The sequence below is a fragment of the Vidua chalybeata genome, assembly GCF_026979565.1.
Source record: "Vidua chalybeata isolate OUT-0048 chromosome W unlocalized genomic scaffold, bVidCha1 merged haplotype SUPER_W_unloc_3, whole genome shotgun sequence".
Classification (NCBI taxonomy): Eukaryota; Metazoa; Chordata; class Aves; order Passeriformes; family Viduidae; genus Vidua; species Vidua chalybeata.
In genome coordinates this window covers 60240-76972 of record NW_026530338.1, presented here as the reverse complement: position 1 = coordinate 76972, position 16733 = coordinate 60240, and the positions used below count along the sequence as shown (strand labels likewise).

At 37.1% G+C, this 16733-nt stretch overlaps 1 protein-coding gene across 3 annotated transcripts; it reads right to left on the bottom strand.

Moving 5' to 3' along the window:
- Window positions 1–4856: 4856 nt before the first annotated feature.
- Window positions 4857–16525, bottom strand: LOC128782886 (activated RNA polymerase II transcriptional coactivator p15-like). 3 transcript variants are annotated; one of them, XM_053933393.1, is made up of 5 exons: window positions 16357–16525; window positions 14472–14544; window positions 12449–12568; window positions 6029–6137; window positions 4857–5190 (listed from the first exon to the last, which is right to left on the bottom strand). In XM_053933393.1, the coding sequence occupies exons 2-5, from the start codon at window positions 14541–14543 to the stop codon at window positions 5111–5113; spliced, it is 381 nt and encodes a 126-aa protein (XP_053789368.1). In that variant the 5' UTR covers window position 14544; window positions 16357–16525; the 3' UTR covers window positions 4857–5110. The 3 variants fall into 3 exon arrangements, with proteins under 3 accessions (XP_053789368.1, XP_053789367.1, XP_053789370.1); XM_053933392.1 differs by having other exon boundaries at window positions 16485–16505; XM_053933395.1 differs by lacking the exon at window positions 16357–16525 and adding an exon at window positions 14638–14677.
- Between the last annotated feature and the right edge of the window lie 208 nt (window positions 16526–16733).

Below are 16733 nucleotides of genomic sequence, written 5' to 3'. Positions count from 1 at the left end.
GGGTGGGCTTTTGTGGATATCTTTCTATAACTGCCTCTGAAGGCCTTCAAATAAAGATCCCCTTTTATATTACCTCCTTTCTAAAATTATCTCGAGTTTCATTTCCAAGTTAGGAAAAAGGCAACAGTGAGGCACTGAAACAGGTCTCCTCCATGGGCTGCAGGTGGATCTCTGCACCCCCGTGGTCCTTCATGGGCTGCAGGGGCACAGCTGCCTCACCATGGTCTCCACCACAGGCTACAGGGTAATCTCAGCTCTGGTGCCTGGACTGCTTCCTGACCCTCCTTCTCCACTGACCTTGGTGTCTGAAGAGTTTTTTCTTTCACACATTCTCACTCCTCTCTTCTCTGGCTGCTATTGCTTTTGTGTAATAACTTTTTTTGTCCTTCTTAAATTTGTTATCGCAGAAGCATTACTACCATTTCTGATTGGTTTGGCCTTGGCCAGTGGTGTGTCCATCCTGGAGCCAGCTGGCATTGGCTTCTAGCAGCTTCTCACAGAAGCCACACACCCATAGCCCCCTCACCAGAACCTTGCCACACAAACTAAATACAATTCTTAAGGTGTGATACAATTCAGTAGATAGCTATTCTCTGTGCAACACACCAAGGTAATGTAAAAATCTTATTTCTTTGATTCAGTAATTTTTACCTCACTAACTTATGCCCATGTGAACTGATGTCCCATAGTAGTCTACCAGGCATGCCAACCAAGGTGTAAAAAGTATTTTTTTTTTCTTAAGCCTTATCAAATACACCTAGATTACCAAGAACATAGTCTGTGCATTGCACCAAGTTCTGCAGTTTTACAGAAAAGTCTACTCACCTTTAGGTGTATGGAGAGCCCACCTCTTTCCAAAGGACAAAAATGTTTTTAAACACTTGACTCCTCAAACCAACCTCAGTTCCTACCTCATTCACCATCCCATCAATGATGAGCATATAGATTCTATGAAAGCAAGAAGTACATTGAAAACCAAATTAAACAGATCTTACAAAAATTATAACATTTTTGTTCAATGAAACACCATACCAGGGGAATAGCTGTCACCAAGTACTCATCCTTTAAGTTATCCCCATGACTAATGTCCCTTTGCTCACAAGACAACACAATTTAATCTTCCCTGATAAATCACCACTGAGCCAAGAAACATTTATTTCAGTTCGTCGCCAGCCTTCACATTTTTACATAACACTGAAGTTGAGAGCAGGGGAGAATAAACTTGATTCACAACATGAAAAACATTGCCTATCAGATTGCTCTTCCATATGTAGCCACCAGAGCTAGTCAAAGATGAATCCTACCAATATGTGAATGGGGGTAAATAGGAAATAGGTAGGATATGATGAATCTCCATCAACCCCAAACTGTATGTCTTCCTTTTGAGTCAAGATAATTTCTGATTCTGTGACTCCAAATTGCTTAACTAATCACAATTACTTGAAGAAGTCTGTTTAATTCAAGGTTACAGTCAATCCACCTCCCTACAGATCAGTCATAGCAAGCATGTGAAAAAGAAATATCCTTCTTCAATAAGCCCACATTAACCTAACTATGACCAATGATAGAAAACAGCTTCTCACCCATTTTATCTATCTAATCTACGGTTGCATTTATTGTCAGATCAAAAGGAAACTCCACTCAAAAGCTAACCAGACATTTTCTTCACAATAGCACTTTATCAGGTGCTTTCCTACTGTTTGATGTTCAAAGTGTGTTTATATCTACTGCTTCCATCTTCACATGACATTTGTTCTTCTATCATAATGAAAAACTCTGGGCTAACAAAAGCAACCATCCACCCACAAACATGGACCAACTATTAGATGATTAAGTTTTCAAATTTCTAAACTACAACAGTTGCGAGAAACAAACTGTTGTGAAAACAGCTATTAAAAAAAATAAGTTGTAGTGTGTGGATATACTCAGTTCAGTCAGAGAGAAAAGGAGAGATTTCTACCAGGCTGAGCCTGGGAAAGAGTTCAATAGGAATGTAAACAATTCATTATCTCTCTTGCTGTTTACATTGTTTATAGATATGTTCTGTCACAGTGCGCTATTCACAGCGCACCAATGGTGTGAGATGTCTTTACTTTAACACCAATGAAATTGATCTGCACTATGTGCTCTATAAAAGGAGCAGTGTATTTGAAATAAATCGGTTCTCTTCTTGCCTTGTGACTTGGAGTCTTCATTATTCCCATCCTGCCTCAACAGCGACAGTAGTGCAGCTAAATTTTTGTTAAAAAAACCCACTATGTTAAAAAAAGTCTCCATTTATTTCCAAGTGTTCAAATTGCTATTGCACATATGTCATTTAATGATTTTTTTTATTTGGACATTAATAAAACTACAGTTGGAGGGTGCATATTTGCAGTGACAATCATGCAGACATTAAGATTGGTTCAGGTAAAATGATATTTTATTATTATCAGAGGTAGAAATATAACTGTCAGATGGAAAACTTTTTAAGCACACAAGCTAAGAAAAATCAAATTGTGACAAGTTTTCTCAAGTAATTATAATCACAAATCAGGCAAGGGTGTTATAAGTGGAACTAATAGTTCTTGTGTCTTGGCTTGAAAAGACAGGTGTCTGCTAAGGAAGGCAGGAGCTTCTCTTGAAATGGAAAATGTAAACCCCTTCCCTCAAAATTATTATAATTTTGAAATTAAGGGGCTCTCAGACAAATATATGAGAGTAGGAATAACAGTTCTTTATTAGGAAAAAATAAAAATGCAGTAATACAAACCAACACTGACGGTCAGAATACAACCTGACACCCTGTTGGTTAGGGTAGTGGTAGCAGTCTGATTAAATGGTGGCTGCAGTCCTCCTGGAGTGACAGATGTAGTTCTGCTGAAACAATGATCTCGTAGAAAGGGTGTAGTTTTCCTCTGAAGGTCCAGTGATGGTGTAGATGGGCCTGGTCTTCCTCTGGGAATCCAGTGGGAAAAGACTGACTGTGGTGTTTTAAGTCTCAGATTATATCCAGGTAGGAATGCTTGGATTCTCCCCCTGGGCAGAGCATCTCCCAATGGGATGATGTAATTTTATCAGTCATGCAGTGAGACACAATGGCCTATTAACACAAAATATCTCCCCAGAAGGAGGATTGGTTGTGGAAGAGATAAGGAAAAACTGCCCCCACCTGGTTTTAACAGGCGGCCCATTAACAGAAGATAACTGCCTCCCCTGGTTCTAACAGATGGCAATAGAATACACATCTCCAGTCACATCTTGCATTTGCAACTTAAGACATCTTGATTAAAAAATACTAATTTCTTTGAACATCTCTACCATCAGTTTCAACAAAAGAACTAATCACTATTATGAAAACTTTTCCACTTACTCCCCCAAAATGAATTTATTTAATTCTCCACATTCCTGAACACAATTATATTGTACACAACTGTCATCCAATGACCTACTACCACAGTAGTCTAAAGTGAGGACAATGTTCCCTCTATTATGATAATCATGCAGTTTAAAGTGGCCATATGAAAGTTTGGAGGTAAAAATGGGTTAAATCTGGTTGCAAAATTTCAGACTTAAAGGAAAATAAAAATCATACATATATACCACAAATAAAAACTACACCTAGAATCTGTTGATAGTGATCTGAAGCAATTTCTTTTATACACTCACCTGAAAATTTTAGCAGGTATTTTGTACTTTTTCTATTTAATCCAAATACCCTGACATGCCATTAAGAGTCACTCCAAAAAGAATGTTGTGCCCCAAAAAGACAGCTGCTACCACAAAACATCTCTTCATGCTTTTATTCACCCTCAAGCAGTTTTTAAAACTCCAATTTACTGAGCCATACTAAAACATAGCTTAACTTTATTTGAAATATGTCAACAATGGGTAAGTTAAAAAGTGGGTGGAGGCATCTGACATAATGGTTAAAATTAAATTATATATTATTAAATAATATATATTTGATTTAGTCATGTTTCCTCACCCTTCAGTATCCATTTGTATTGAATTATAAACTCAGCAGTACAGGAACAGTCTGTATATGACACTTAGGAGAATAGGACTTCCATGCATGTTTGCAATATAAACAATTATATTAAAATAGTCAAAAAATAAAGAAATAGTAAATCCTGATTATGCATACACTTTGTAAAAAATACAATAAATTTAACATCAAATTGGAAAATTACAGCTGAACCAAGAAATTGTTATATTTACTACATAGTCTTGAAATGTCAATTTCCATTAAGCTGTTTCAAATCCAAATATACAGGTCCAAAGGAGAGCTACAAATATGATCATAGGGATGGAACACCTCTCTTATGAGGAAAGGCTGAGAGAGTTGGGGCTGCTCAGCCTGGAGAAGAGAAGGCCTCAGGGAGACCTTATTGCAGCCTTTCAGTACTTAAAGGGAGCCTATCAGAAAGATGGGGACAGATTTTTTAGTAGGGCCTGTTGTGATAGGACATGGGGCAATGGTTTTAAAAGAGGGGAGATTCTGACTAGCTATAAGGAAGAATTTTCTTACAATGTTATTGTTTAGCATAACACTTCATGCAAGTAATGCAAAATAATCTATATACTCAGGACTGTTTACATTTGAATAAATACAGTAAATTAGCAAGTACAGTATTTAAAATTATCTACAAAAATGTGTTTTACCAGGTATTCACTGTTTGTATCAAGTCTTAAAGTTAAAAGCTGCCAGGGCAATACCAAAGAGTATGAAATAAAAGAAAAAAAAATTAAATGGAGACATTTAAGGAAATCTCCTCAGGGAAAAAAAATCACATCAATGGTCAATTAAACTAAAACAAAAATTAAAGCTATTAGGCAACCTTACCAGCATCTTCAATCAAAAGGCCATAAACATCTATGTTTTACATATTGATTTTTTTATTTTATACTAGGAGGTGAAAGCAACACATTTCCTTTTAGTAATATATACACAAGTAGCCTCACTCAGAATACACTTTTAATGCACATAAAGTACTAATTTTACAAATCATTTAGCAATCAAAATAAATATACAATAGCTTGGAAAACAATATTTTAGAAAACAAATGCCAAAGTAAAAAGACCACTTAAAACAACTGAAATGATAAAAGGTTTCTGTATAGCTCTGTATTTACAGTTTTCTCACTGCATCATCAATATCAGAAATCTGTTCCTTCAGCTGGTTCCACTGTTCTGGATTTAAAGAAATACCTGAAATGCATTACAAAGAAATACTTAGGACAAAAAAAAAAATTGTAGTGCAGAATCTTGCATAATTACTGTCAAGGCTGGTTTCATACACAATGTCATGACTAATAATGCTTAACATACCTCAAGTGTAACAACCACCTCGGTCACAAAGAAATTACTCATTTGGAACATTTCAGGTAAACTTTAGACCTTAGCTTATCCCCTTACAAAGAAAATTAGTGCAGTATGACAAATTCATTCACAAGTGTTAGGCTAAACACAGAAATACAGTGCTGGCCTTGACAGAAGGCAGTACAAAAGAAACGAGGAAATCAACCATATTCTTGTTGGCTTCTAAAAGCCATATCTCTGTGGACTAAACTTCTACACACTTTTAAAGAACCATAATTCTGGGATTTTTTCCCTCTCACGTTTCTTAAAGCACTGTGAATAGCAAACTATAAGTAACATTTTGGAGAGACTATTACCACTCCCTAGCACTCAAAAACCAATATGTAAATCCATTTGTAATAAAAGCAAGAAGTGAAGTTAATTAATGGGAAAATGTATGGCTATGTATATAACTCCCATACCAAATCTGTTTGTATTCCATGCCTTGTTTTCCATAAATTATGGGGGAATCATTTAGGAAAACAGACTCAGGCCAATGAAACCACTTTGCTTTTGCTTACAGTCTACAGATAAAACTAATTATATGCTAAAATGTAAATCATTAATAAGTAAAAATATTACTCTAAAAATACCATGTAGTAACAAAGTATAGAAATCTGATACACAAAGATCTCCAGCAAACTGCAGACAATGTTTTTATACAAAATAACATGAAGCAAAACAATACCTTTTCTGCCAGGCTTCATTTCACCTTCTTGATCCATCCAATATTCTCTAATATCAATTAAGACTTTTCCTTTAAAGTCACGAACACTGACATACCTCATTTTGCCAATCTGTCAAAACACGTACAAGGATATTTTTTAGATATTTTATGTATTACAGCATTCACTTTTCCCAGCAGTATCAGACATGTACATGTGACATTGCACACTGCAGCTTATTTTAGACACCAGTAAAACAACTAGATCAAGAGCTTAATCCAGAGCAATCAGCAGGCAAGTAAGTAATGTCAATATAAATAGATGAATGACTTAAAACCAGTTGAGCATTCAGCATTCAATGCTCAATGCAAGTGGTTCTCTCCTAGAACAAGAAAATACCTGTCTTCTTAACAAGCTTACATCTTATAAAACCCACTAATTTACTGTCTTCTGAAACAAATTTTGCCTCTGTTATAACCATCTTTGTAAGTAACAATTGTAAACAAACAGGGAAGAAGGCGCTCTACCTCCAAATCTTTTAGTCCATTCCATAGGTACAGAAATCAAATTAGATATTCACATGAGATGGGCCCAATTTTTAACTTGTTTCCCCCCCCCTTTTTTTTTCCTTTTTTCTTTTTTAAAACACAGTAAATACAGATGGAAACAGAAGTAAGCCACCAACTGCCCCATGCCTGCTTCTGCCAGTTCATTGGGACACTTTATTGGAACTGTAGTTAAAAGACTATACCAAATGTTCCCAAAAAAACCCCTATCCAAACACTTTAAGCTTACCAACACAGCAATGGTATGAAATGACTTTGAAATATCATATTTTCACACAGTGGCTTAACTGAATTATGAGGGCTTTTCTTTAATTCTCCAAAGAAAGGTCAAAGGGAAAAGAGACAACAGGCATACTATACATTACATTATTTAGGCTTTATCAAATTTGAAAAAAAATTATTAAAAAATTATTTGTTCACATAAATTCAAAATATAATGTGAATTTGAGAATGAGAAATTTAATAATAATAAAAGCACAGTCAAACAATTCATGTAAAAAATTCTTAGTATTTTGCATGTACCTCCTGGACCCACCTTGTGAAGAAAGCACATATAAACAATTTTTAAAAGGGAATATTCCTTCCTGATAAAACCTTAGTTTTAGTTTTCACCTTCCTTAATTTACACATCTTGTACTTTGACAGTTTAACAGGGGACAAAACATATCTTACTAGCATAAAGTCTAACCAGAAAGCATGAGCAACTCTCCAATAAACTAAAACTATTCACAGATGTTTAAATCTGAAGTACTAAGGCCCAAACAACAGGCTCTGAACTAAAGTTGATCTCTAGATGAACCTTCCAACCAAATGTATATGTATCCACTCATTAATGAAGTATTATTAGCAATATGATATATGTATCCACTCTTTGGCAAAACATGTATTTACCTTTCTGTATTTAGAAACTGGACAAGGCCACATCTGGCCTTGTCTGGGGTGTAGGATCAAAGACAACTCCCTTGGTTCCTCCTTGAGCCCTGGCCAGGCTTTGGGAGAAACCAAACAGGAGAATAAAACCAGATGTTCCCACATCAGAAGTAATGGTAGATTGTTTATTATAAAAGTTGGGCTACTCTCACAGAAAAGTCAGAAGCCTCTTTGCCTGCAAGGTGGATGCACCACAGAATTTCCCAGTTACTGGGAGTGGTTCTCCAGTCCTTTGCTGTGACAGCTTTCCCCAGCTGATGATTAAAGGATATCTGGATGAAGGGGTAAAGTATTAGGGTAGCTGGTGATGTATCTTTCTTAATCACTATAGGCAATCTTCTGTAGTAATGATTAGGTGTATTGCTTATCTTTTTGCGATTCTTTGCAGTTTTGCATTATAGTAAATTACACTATTCCTTAAGTTGGTGTCGGTGTCTGGTGCTGACCCTACTCACAAGCAAAACAAAGTCATAAAAGTTGTTATTTCACAAAATATACACAAACAAATAGGCTTTGTGCTTGCTTAAACTAATTTTTCTTCTTATGCAGATCATGCTATTTTAACTCTAAAATTTAATTTTAAACAATTAGGACCTCTTTAAATAGCAAAAGCCTGAAGCAGTTGTTTTCCTACTTCAAAGCATCCTTTAAAATAAAAAAAGTTCATAAGGTAGTATTTTGTGATTGATTTATTAAATATTTTCACAGCACTACAAATTTAACATTCAAAAATAAGGTATTATGTCACGGTAGCCGAGTTCTTTCAGACCAAACTTGGTAACATGTCCAAGTCCATCAGCATTGCTGAAAAAGGATATCCTAAATAGACTACATGAACAACATTTATTGGTTTTCCCTATAATGCTTCAGTGACTTTTAATGTCATCTCTAAACCAGTTTCAAGCAGTAGTACTCCTGAACACCTTTTTTTTCCCCCCCAAATCTATCAAAGACTATTAGTCTACTGCCAAGTAACTCCAGATTTAAAGAAAAAATCTGATACAAAATAGCAGGTTAGAGCTGCAAATACAGTAAAATGGTGCAGAATTTGACTATTAAAGATAAGGCTACATGTCTTAATTCAACTACAGTAAGGTGAGGGGCAATAATACAAAGTACACAACATTTATTCAGTCAGTAAGTCTACCTTAAATGTAAACAGTTCCATATGAAAATGTTAAATGTGATAGATTTTACACCACTGTCTAGATTTCAGCTGAATGCTCACATGACATTTGAAATGTTTAGGTAAACTCAATACAAAACTGTTGCCACTGCTGAAAAGCTTTATATAGGCTTTCAAAGTACTGTTTAAAAAATTAAAACCTAGATTTTGGCTAAGCAAAGTGATGTTTCCTGACATTCAGTTACCTGCAATTCTGGCATTGAGCCATTTCTGACAAATTCTTTTTCCACACAGCAGCTGACAGACCTAAAATAATTTCACTCCTCTAAGACACCTTTGTATCTCTGTAACAACACATTAATATTCCAAGGGCTGCATTAATTAATAGCAGGGTAGCTGCTGCAGTTCAACCTTCATAAACAAAATCATATGCTTTTGTGCTGGTTTTGGCTGAGTTATTCATTTTCTTCCCAGAAAGTTTGGCTTGCACAGAGCCAAGGCCTTTTCTGGTACTCATATGGCCACAATGGCAAGGAGGCTGGGGGTGCATGGGAGGTTGGGAGATGACACAGCCAGGACAGGTTACCCCAAATGACCAAAGGGATATTCCAGACCATATGTCATTATGCTCAATATATAAAGTGGGAGGAAGGAGGAGGAACAGGGGGATGTTTGGAGTGATGTAGTTTGTCTTCCCAAGTCACTGTTGCATGTGATGGGGGCCTTGCTCCCCTGGAGATGGCTGAACACCTGCCTGCCTGTGGGAAACAGTGAATTAATTCCTTGTTTGGCTGTGCAGTGCTTGGTTGCTGGCTGGGGTTAAACCATGTCAGTTTCTATTAAATATTACAGCTCCTTCGACATATTATTCTATTAAATTAAACACAAAATATTAAAAGCATTATTTCCAGGTTTCCTTTTCTGACAGTAAAATGCACTGAACTGTGTCTAGATTTGTTTCACAGCTATGCAACTGACTTCCTGTATGAGTTTCAGCAACCATCTTCTTCACCATTTCTCTTCCTATTTCCCTTGATTAAACTGTATATATATTGTTGGAGAAAAAACAGGAAAAAAATTTCCTTCTTTCTTACCATATGTATAGCATTAGAAGAACCACAATAAGTTAATATAAACTTCTAGAATAGAGAGTCCTGCAAACAGCAGAGATCTGTAATACAGCAAATTGGCTTAACAAATTAATTCTGAAACTTAGGTGGTCACCAATGCATTTCACAATGTCCTGGTTCCAGCCAGGACAGAGTTAATTTATGAAGTAGCCATGAGGTGGCATGGCTTAAGACAGGGAGGTTATTCCATACCACTTCTCATCATTGCTAGAAGCAGGGGAAAGGGACTGTCGCTTCTGAGGAGAGGGGGTTTCTTCCGGTCAAGAAAACATGGCAGGAGAGCTGTCTGGTATTGTTTCTTGCTGGGGGCTTTCCATGTAAATAATTTCTTTTGTACACTTTTGTTATTAACATCATTGTTGTTACTGTTCATTTTCTTATCTCATTGCTGTTTCCAGTAAATTGTTCTTATGTCATCTTTGCCTTTTGTGCCTCCAATTGGACAGGAGGGGAAGAGGGAGTGTCACATGGGTGGTTTTTTTTTAGTGCAAGGACTAAATTGGAGAATACTATTGCTAAACAATGACACACAACAAATCACATTCCAGAGCATCACAAGCATATATTACCTACTTACTTATCTACTTTCAGGAGCCTATGATAGGTAAAGACATTACACCAGGAAACTGAAGAACTTATTTCTTACAAGTGAAAAAAGCAAATTTGACCCAAACTTAAATAAAGGGGGGGGGGGACGAACCACATATACAACAGGAAAACTACTTTTTAAGTAACAATTTCTGTGAAATGCCCAATCATGTAATGTGGTTCCACTCTGGATAATTAATATTAATGCTCAATCTTCTAAATACAGCAGTCACAATGAGTTCAATATTAAAGGAATCTGTATACTTTAAGAACACAGCCCAAAGGTGTAGAACCACAAACCACTAAGTTTCACGTCAGTTGCTATCATTCCCACACACAATATGGATGCCACAGAATTTCTATCATATGAATGCTTTACAGCCTCATTTCCATCAACTGAAGACACACTTGTAAGTTATGCTGCAAAATCACTTGCACGCAGATCATTTTTATTACCATGGGGAAGCAGAAAGGAGAGATTCTAGTATTATTATTATTCCTAGAAAAAACAAAATAATACCTACAAAATTAACATGCAACTAGATCTTCTAGCATGCTCTCTTGGGTAGAAAGGAGAGAAGGGGAGCATTCTCAGACCTACAGTGCTATTTCTACACTGAAACAGGTGCATCTTAGTTAACACACATAAGCTGCTGTTGCATGAAAAAAGAACACACATAACACAACAAACAATCTAAAAAAATTTTTGTTGTTGAGTAACTAAAAGGCAGGCAGAAACTTAAGAACATTGATGGTTTAAGTCAGGGTGATAGTGAAATTTTTTTCTGTATTGTAATCAACACTGGAAGAACCCTGCTCTTAGAGTAATATGTGTCCTCTACTATCTGTTTTTAGTAACTTATTACCTTGAGTCAAAAAAGGTTGAAAGAAATCAGAGCACACAAATACTTTTGCTTTTATTTGAAAGTTTTTTTGCATTAGTTGGTTTGGTTATGGTGGTTTGTTATGTTGCTTTGTTTTTTGTTTTTTCCTCTTTTTTTCATTTGGGAGGGCATTAAAAATAACTTTTCCCCAAGGCTGCAATTTCTGAACCTATTACAAAAAAATCCCAAACATATAGGCTTTATGCCATGTTTGAGTTCTAAATGCAGTTCCCCTCATTAGATGCAGAAGATACTATAATTTTTCCTATATGGATCAAAGCATGCCCTAGCAGAAGTATTATATTCTTTCTTCAATGGACAAGTTCAAGCAGTTATGCCCAGGGTCTTAAACTGAAGCTCTCCCTTCAGCTATATATACAGAGGAAAGTGAAAATTGACACAGGCCTTCGCTAGTTTCCCCCCATATATTACTTTGCACAGATACAGCCCAAAACCATTTATTTTACCTTATTCAGTGTTGGAACCATCTTATTAGGCACCTCTCACATAACTTTTCACAAACTTAAGAATCAAAGTCTAAGAATTCAAGTCCCTTTCTCATTCCCTGCCCCCCCCTTTCAAACCAGCTAATCAGAAATTTAATAAGTCTTAATCCACACCCCTAAAAAAAGGAATTCTGAGCTATGCATATTATTGTACAGCTTTCAGCATACATTGCTTCTTCAGCTAACTCCAGGATACGCAATACGCTGAACTCACAAATGCTTGTGGCTACTGAAAAAACGTACATTCATCCTATTTTGACAATGTCAAAAATTGCAATATTTTTGGATTTTCAGTGAGAAAAACCTGCATCATAAAGGAACAAGCAAAACTTATTCCAAGACAATGTCGTAGAAGACAGTAGCCAAATTCCCTTGACCTAGCTAAATAGGAATTAAGAGTCCATATTTTGGGTTTCCAAGACTGTCCTGATCTAACATTTACAGACAAAATGACTACTCAGAGAATTACCACATGCAAAGACATGAGGGTTAGAATCAATTACCACAACTCTGATTCTTTTACTCTATTGAAACCTAACAGTGCTTTTTCTCAGCATCTCATCTTGCATGCTAGCATCGTAATCTCCTTCAGCCAAGATTTCAGGAGACCAAGCACTATGCTATTATGATATTCACGTAGCCTCATAAAATTTATACAGATTATTATGTAAATGGTTACCTTAACCAGGCTCTAAGAGAGTCATCAATTTTACCTGAAACATATTCTCATCTCTGTCACTGCTTTGCTTAGAAGAAGCTGCACCTTTTGAACTTTCACCAGTCTTTTGTTTCTTAACAGGCTTTTCTGGAGCTACTTGCTTTTTCCGCTTTGCCTTGGAGCAAGAATAAAAAAAAAAAACCTCAGGAATCACAACTCAAAAGTTATAAAAAAAAATATGTTAGAGGTCACAAACTATTATACAATACATATTAACACCTTCCTCCTGTGAAGGCAGGAATACAATACTGTACATTTAGAGTGGAACAAAAAAAAAATCTTCAAATGAGCCTATTTTTGTTCTCAGTGAAGCTTACCATAATAATTTGGCTTTAAAGAGAAATTAATTAGATCAAAATTCAAAACTCAGTCTTAAGCTGCACCAAGGGAAATAAAGGTTGTCTATTAGGAGAAAGATTTTTACGGAAAGGGTGATAAGTACTGGAATGGTCTGCCCGGGGAGGTGGTGGAGTCACCATCCCTAGATGTGTTTAAAAAAAGACTGGATGTGGCACTCAGTGCCATGGTTTTGTTGAGGTGTTAGGGCATGGGTTGGACTCGATGATCTCAAAGGTCTCTTCCAACCTAGTGATTCTGTGAAAATACATTTCAAAAAGCCTACTTTCTTTGTGCAGTAATACTGTCAGATTTAATTAAAATATTTAAGTCTGATAGAAGTTTCATTTTCCAGAAAGTACAATGAAAAATGGGAAACAGATAACAACTCTGGTAAAAAAAAAAAAGAACATAATGAAAAAAAAGGATCTGAAAAAATCAAATCCAAGAGAACTTTTTTAAATTGAAGCTAAATCTCTGTTCATAGCATGATAAATTAAACATGTTTTTAAAACATTGAGGCAATATCACCTGCAAATCAGATTACTTTGCTAGCCAATGCTACAGAGCATGCTACATTTCCATTAATGGTTATATAGTAATCATACCCACTGTAAAGGAAGAATACAAAGATACCAAAAATTATTCTCACCTGCTAGAATCATATTGAAGATAATCTCTTTTAAAGACAAACAACTCAAAAAAATATGGGAAGTTGTCATAGAAAAAAAAACAAAACCAAAACCAACCAGCTTACTGCTCACTGAAGTTGATTGTTAGACTATGTCTTATTAGGAATACATTTCCAGAACAAAAAAAAAAAAAAAAATCATCTGACCATTTTCTCTTATATTAGGATTTCACAAAATACCTAATTTGCTATGTGCAAGTCACATTTTCACATTTGAACCAATTCAGTAAATCAAACTGTCTCTTTGCAAACCGCACTAAAAGACCCAATGACTGCATTACTACCTAGCATTTCTTAAAAAGATAAATTGACTGTTGTATTCAATTTGTTTGCAATGACTGACACACCTATACAAATTTATAAATTAAATAATTATTAAAATATATGAAAACATTACATTTATGCATTTAAAACAGGTAATGTTAAAATTATCAACTCAGAAACATTCTGGTTGGCTCTGCTTTTAAGTGAGAAACTAGCAGATAGTATTACAGTAAACATAAGACTCTAAAACATAAAAAAGAATGTGAGCAAGATAAGCAAGTGGCCCATGGATGACAAGGCAAGTGGAGGTTTTGGTTTTGGACTTGCAAGTAATCCAGATATCAAAATTAAGGTGGGGCAGTGTCCTCAAAATTAGTTCAAATTCTTGCCACCAGAGGCATCTTATACGGAAGTCTATCACTTGCCACAAATCAGCAAAGAATTCCAGGAAGCCTGTGGCTAGATATGCCATACAAAAAAAACATGAAGCAAAATGCACCTTAAGAATGAAGTGTACTGCAAAGCAAAATGCATCCACCCAAACCATAATCTTGGGGGGTGGGTTTTGTTGGGGTTTGGTTTGGAGTTGGGAGGGGGTGTTTGGGGTTTAAGTGTCAAATCATATGGAATGACACGCATTTTGTGACATAACACTCAACTAATTCCTTAACTCCAGCCTGAAATACAACAGTTAATACAGTAGTTATAAACTGCATATAATGTTCACCTTTTTGTCAACTTCACTATCTGAATCACTGGCAGATGAGCTTGAAGACACAAGTTCCTTTGACTTAGGCATTCTAGGAAGAGAAAGATAACATGAGAACACTATACAAGGAATACATCCCATTATGGCTAGAAAGCAATCTTCAAACCTGTTTGTAAAGGCTCACCTTATTCAAAACCCTCCTGAAGAGTTTCCTGCCTTTTCATATAACCTTTAATACACATTGTAGATGTAATCACAAAACACCCTTCTCTCTTACAGCTCTACCCCTTTTTTCTGTGACTGCCTTATATGCAGTATTTTAGTTCTGAACTGCTTACAAAAGGAAAAATTTTCACCTGTTTCATATTCTCCCAGGTATGGTAGATACTACAATGAAAAAAGGAAATACAAAACTGGTGTCCAGATGAATTCTCAACATAATATTCATAAATATAAACAATTAAGGCCCCAACACTACATATATTCTTACATGAGCATTTTGCCTAGTTGAAATTGGGAGTAACAGCTGCATAGTTGTCACAGATGAAGCTTAAGTTCCCATCAGTAATCCAAAAGTCTGAAAATATCTCAGTTACAGAGAACTACAGTACTGCAATTAATATTTCCATTGCAACTTTACCACATCAGTCACTAGAATATATTCATTTACTAGACAAGTGGACACTCAACTTTCCTTGAATGCATGCTGCCAGGTGTACTACATCTCTCTAGTATGCAAACATGATTAGATACAGCAGTTGAACATCTTGCCTGCTACTAAAAAACTCTAACAAATAAATAGCTCGTTTGTGATTTCAGAATAAAAAGAAGCATCACAGGGAGAAACTGTACAAAATAAACTAGCTTGGAAAGGCTAATAAAGTATTAAAGAAGCATATCTCAGGAAAGAAAAAGGAATAGCAGTGTTTTTAAACTGGCAACGAAATAAACTATGTGCAAAGGAAAAAACAGTCTGAATAATAATAACGGATCAAATGTGGTTCTAGAGTAAATTCTGTCAGAATATTTTGGAGCACAACGATAGAAGCTGTAGCACTGAAAATGAAACAGGGTATGGGAAGCACACATAAACCACACTACAGGACGGAGGCAGGCAGAGGAGAGCTGGAATGGGGCAATGCAAAAATAAGCACAGCAATTACATGAAATAGGGAAGCCGAACAAGAAAAATCTGATACGCGGAGGGCGGGACACCTGCAGAGGACAACTCCAGAGACCGCATCAGGAAGGGAGAGTAACAATATGGAGGAAGATGGAGGCGGAAACTAAAGGAAAAATAAATGGGGTGGGGTGGGTGTCCCCTCGTGAGAAACTAGCAAGCAGAGCGTGAGGACACCGAAGCACCGAGGAGAGCAAGGGTGGAATGAGACGGGACAAGTGAAGACAAGGGAAAGTAACATGACAAAGACAAGCGAGTACGAACTAGAAACACCAGATAAGCCGATGCCTGCCGCCATTTTCCTCCCCTCTTCCTCTTTTCTACGGCTCGTGTTGCCCCCCAAAGGAAAGGAGCGAGGGCCCGGCAGGGGGGCGCGGGCAAGAACACCCAGGTCCTCCCAGGGCAGGGTGGCAGCAAGAAGGATGCATGTTACCGGTGGTGAAAGAAAGAACACAACACACACAGACACATATTAAAAAAAAAAAAAAACAACAACAACAACAACAACAAAAAAAAGGTCGGGGGTCGTCAGGGGGCAGGGCCTGATCCCGGTGCGGGGTGAACAGAGGTGGGCGGTTCGCCACCACCATTTTCTCCCTCACTCAAATCCTCTTTGCCCCCCCAACATGGCAGCGGCTCCTATTCCCGCTCCAGACCCGTTCCACAGCAGGGCATTCCTCCCACAGAGCATAGCGGGCACTCGAGAAAAAGGGAAAGCCTCACCACACGGTTACCCAGCACGCTTCTTCCACACCAGGCTAGGATATGCCGAGCGCCCTACAGTTGGGGATGGAGGAAAGAGAACACGGCAACAGCTCTAACTAAACACGCAAAAGAACCTAAATGCTCACGTCTCACTTCGCATACAGCTCCTCTACGCCACGACAGAAAGAGATTCATCGCAGAATCCCCGCCCCAGCCCTGCACCACGTGGGAAGGAGCAGGGGGAGGTGTTTAAAGGGGACGCGTACCTTTCTAACTTGTTCCTACCTCCCCCGCCCCGGTTAGGACAGCCGCAAATAAAAACCCCAAAAACCAACTGGCTTCCAAGGGGCTAGTCAGCCGCATCATTCCAATCGAGGGAGCCCTATGGGACCGAC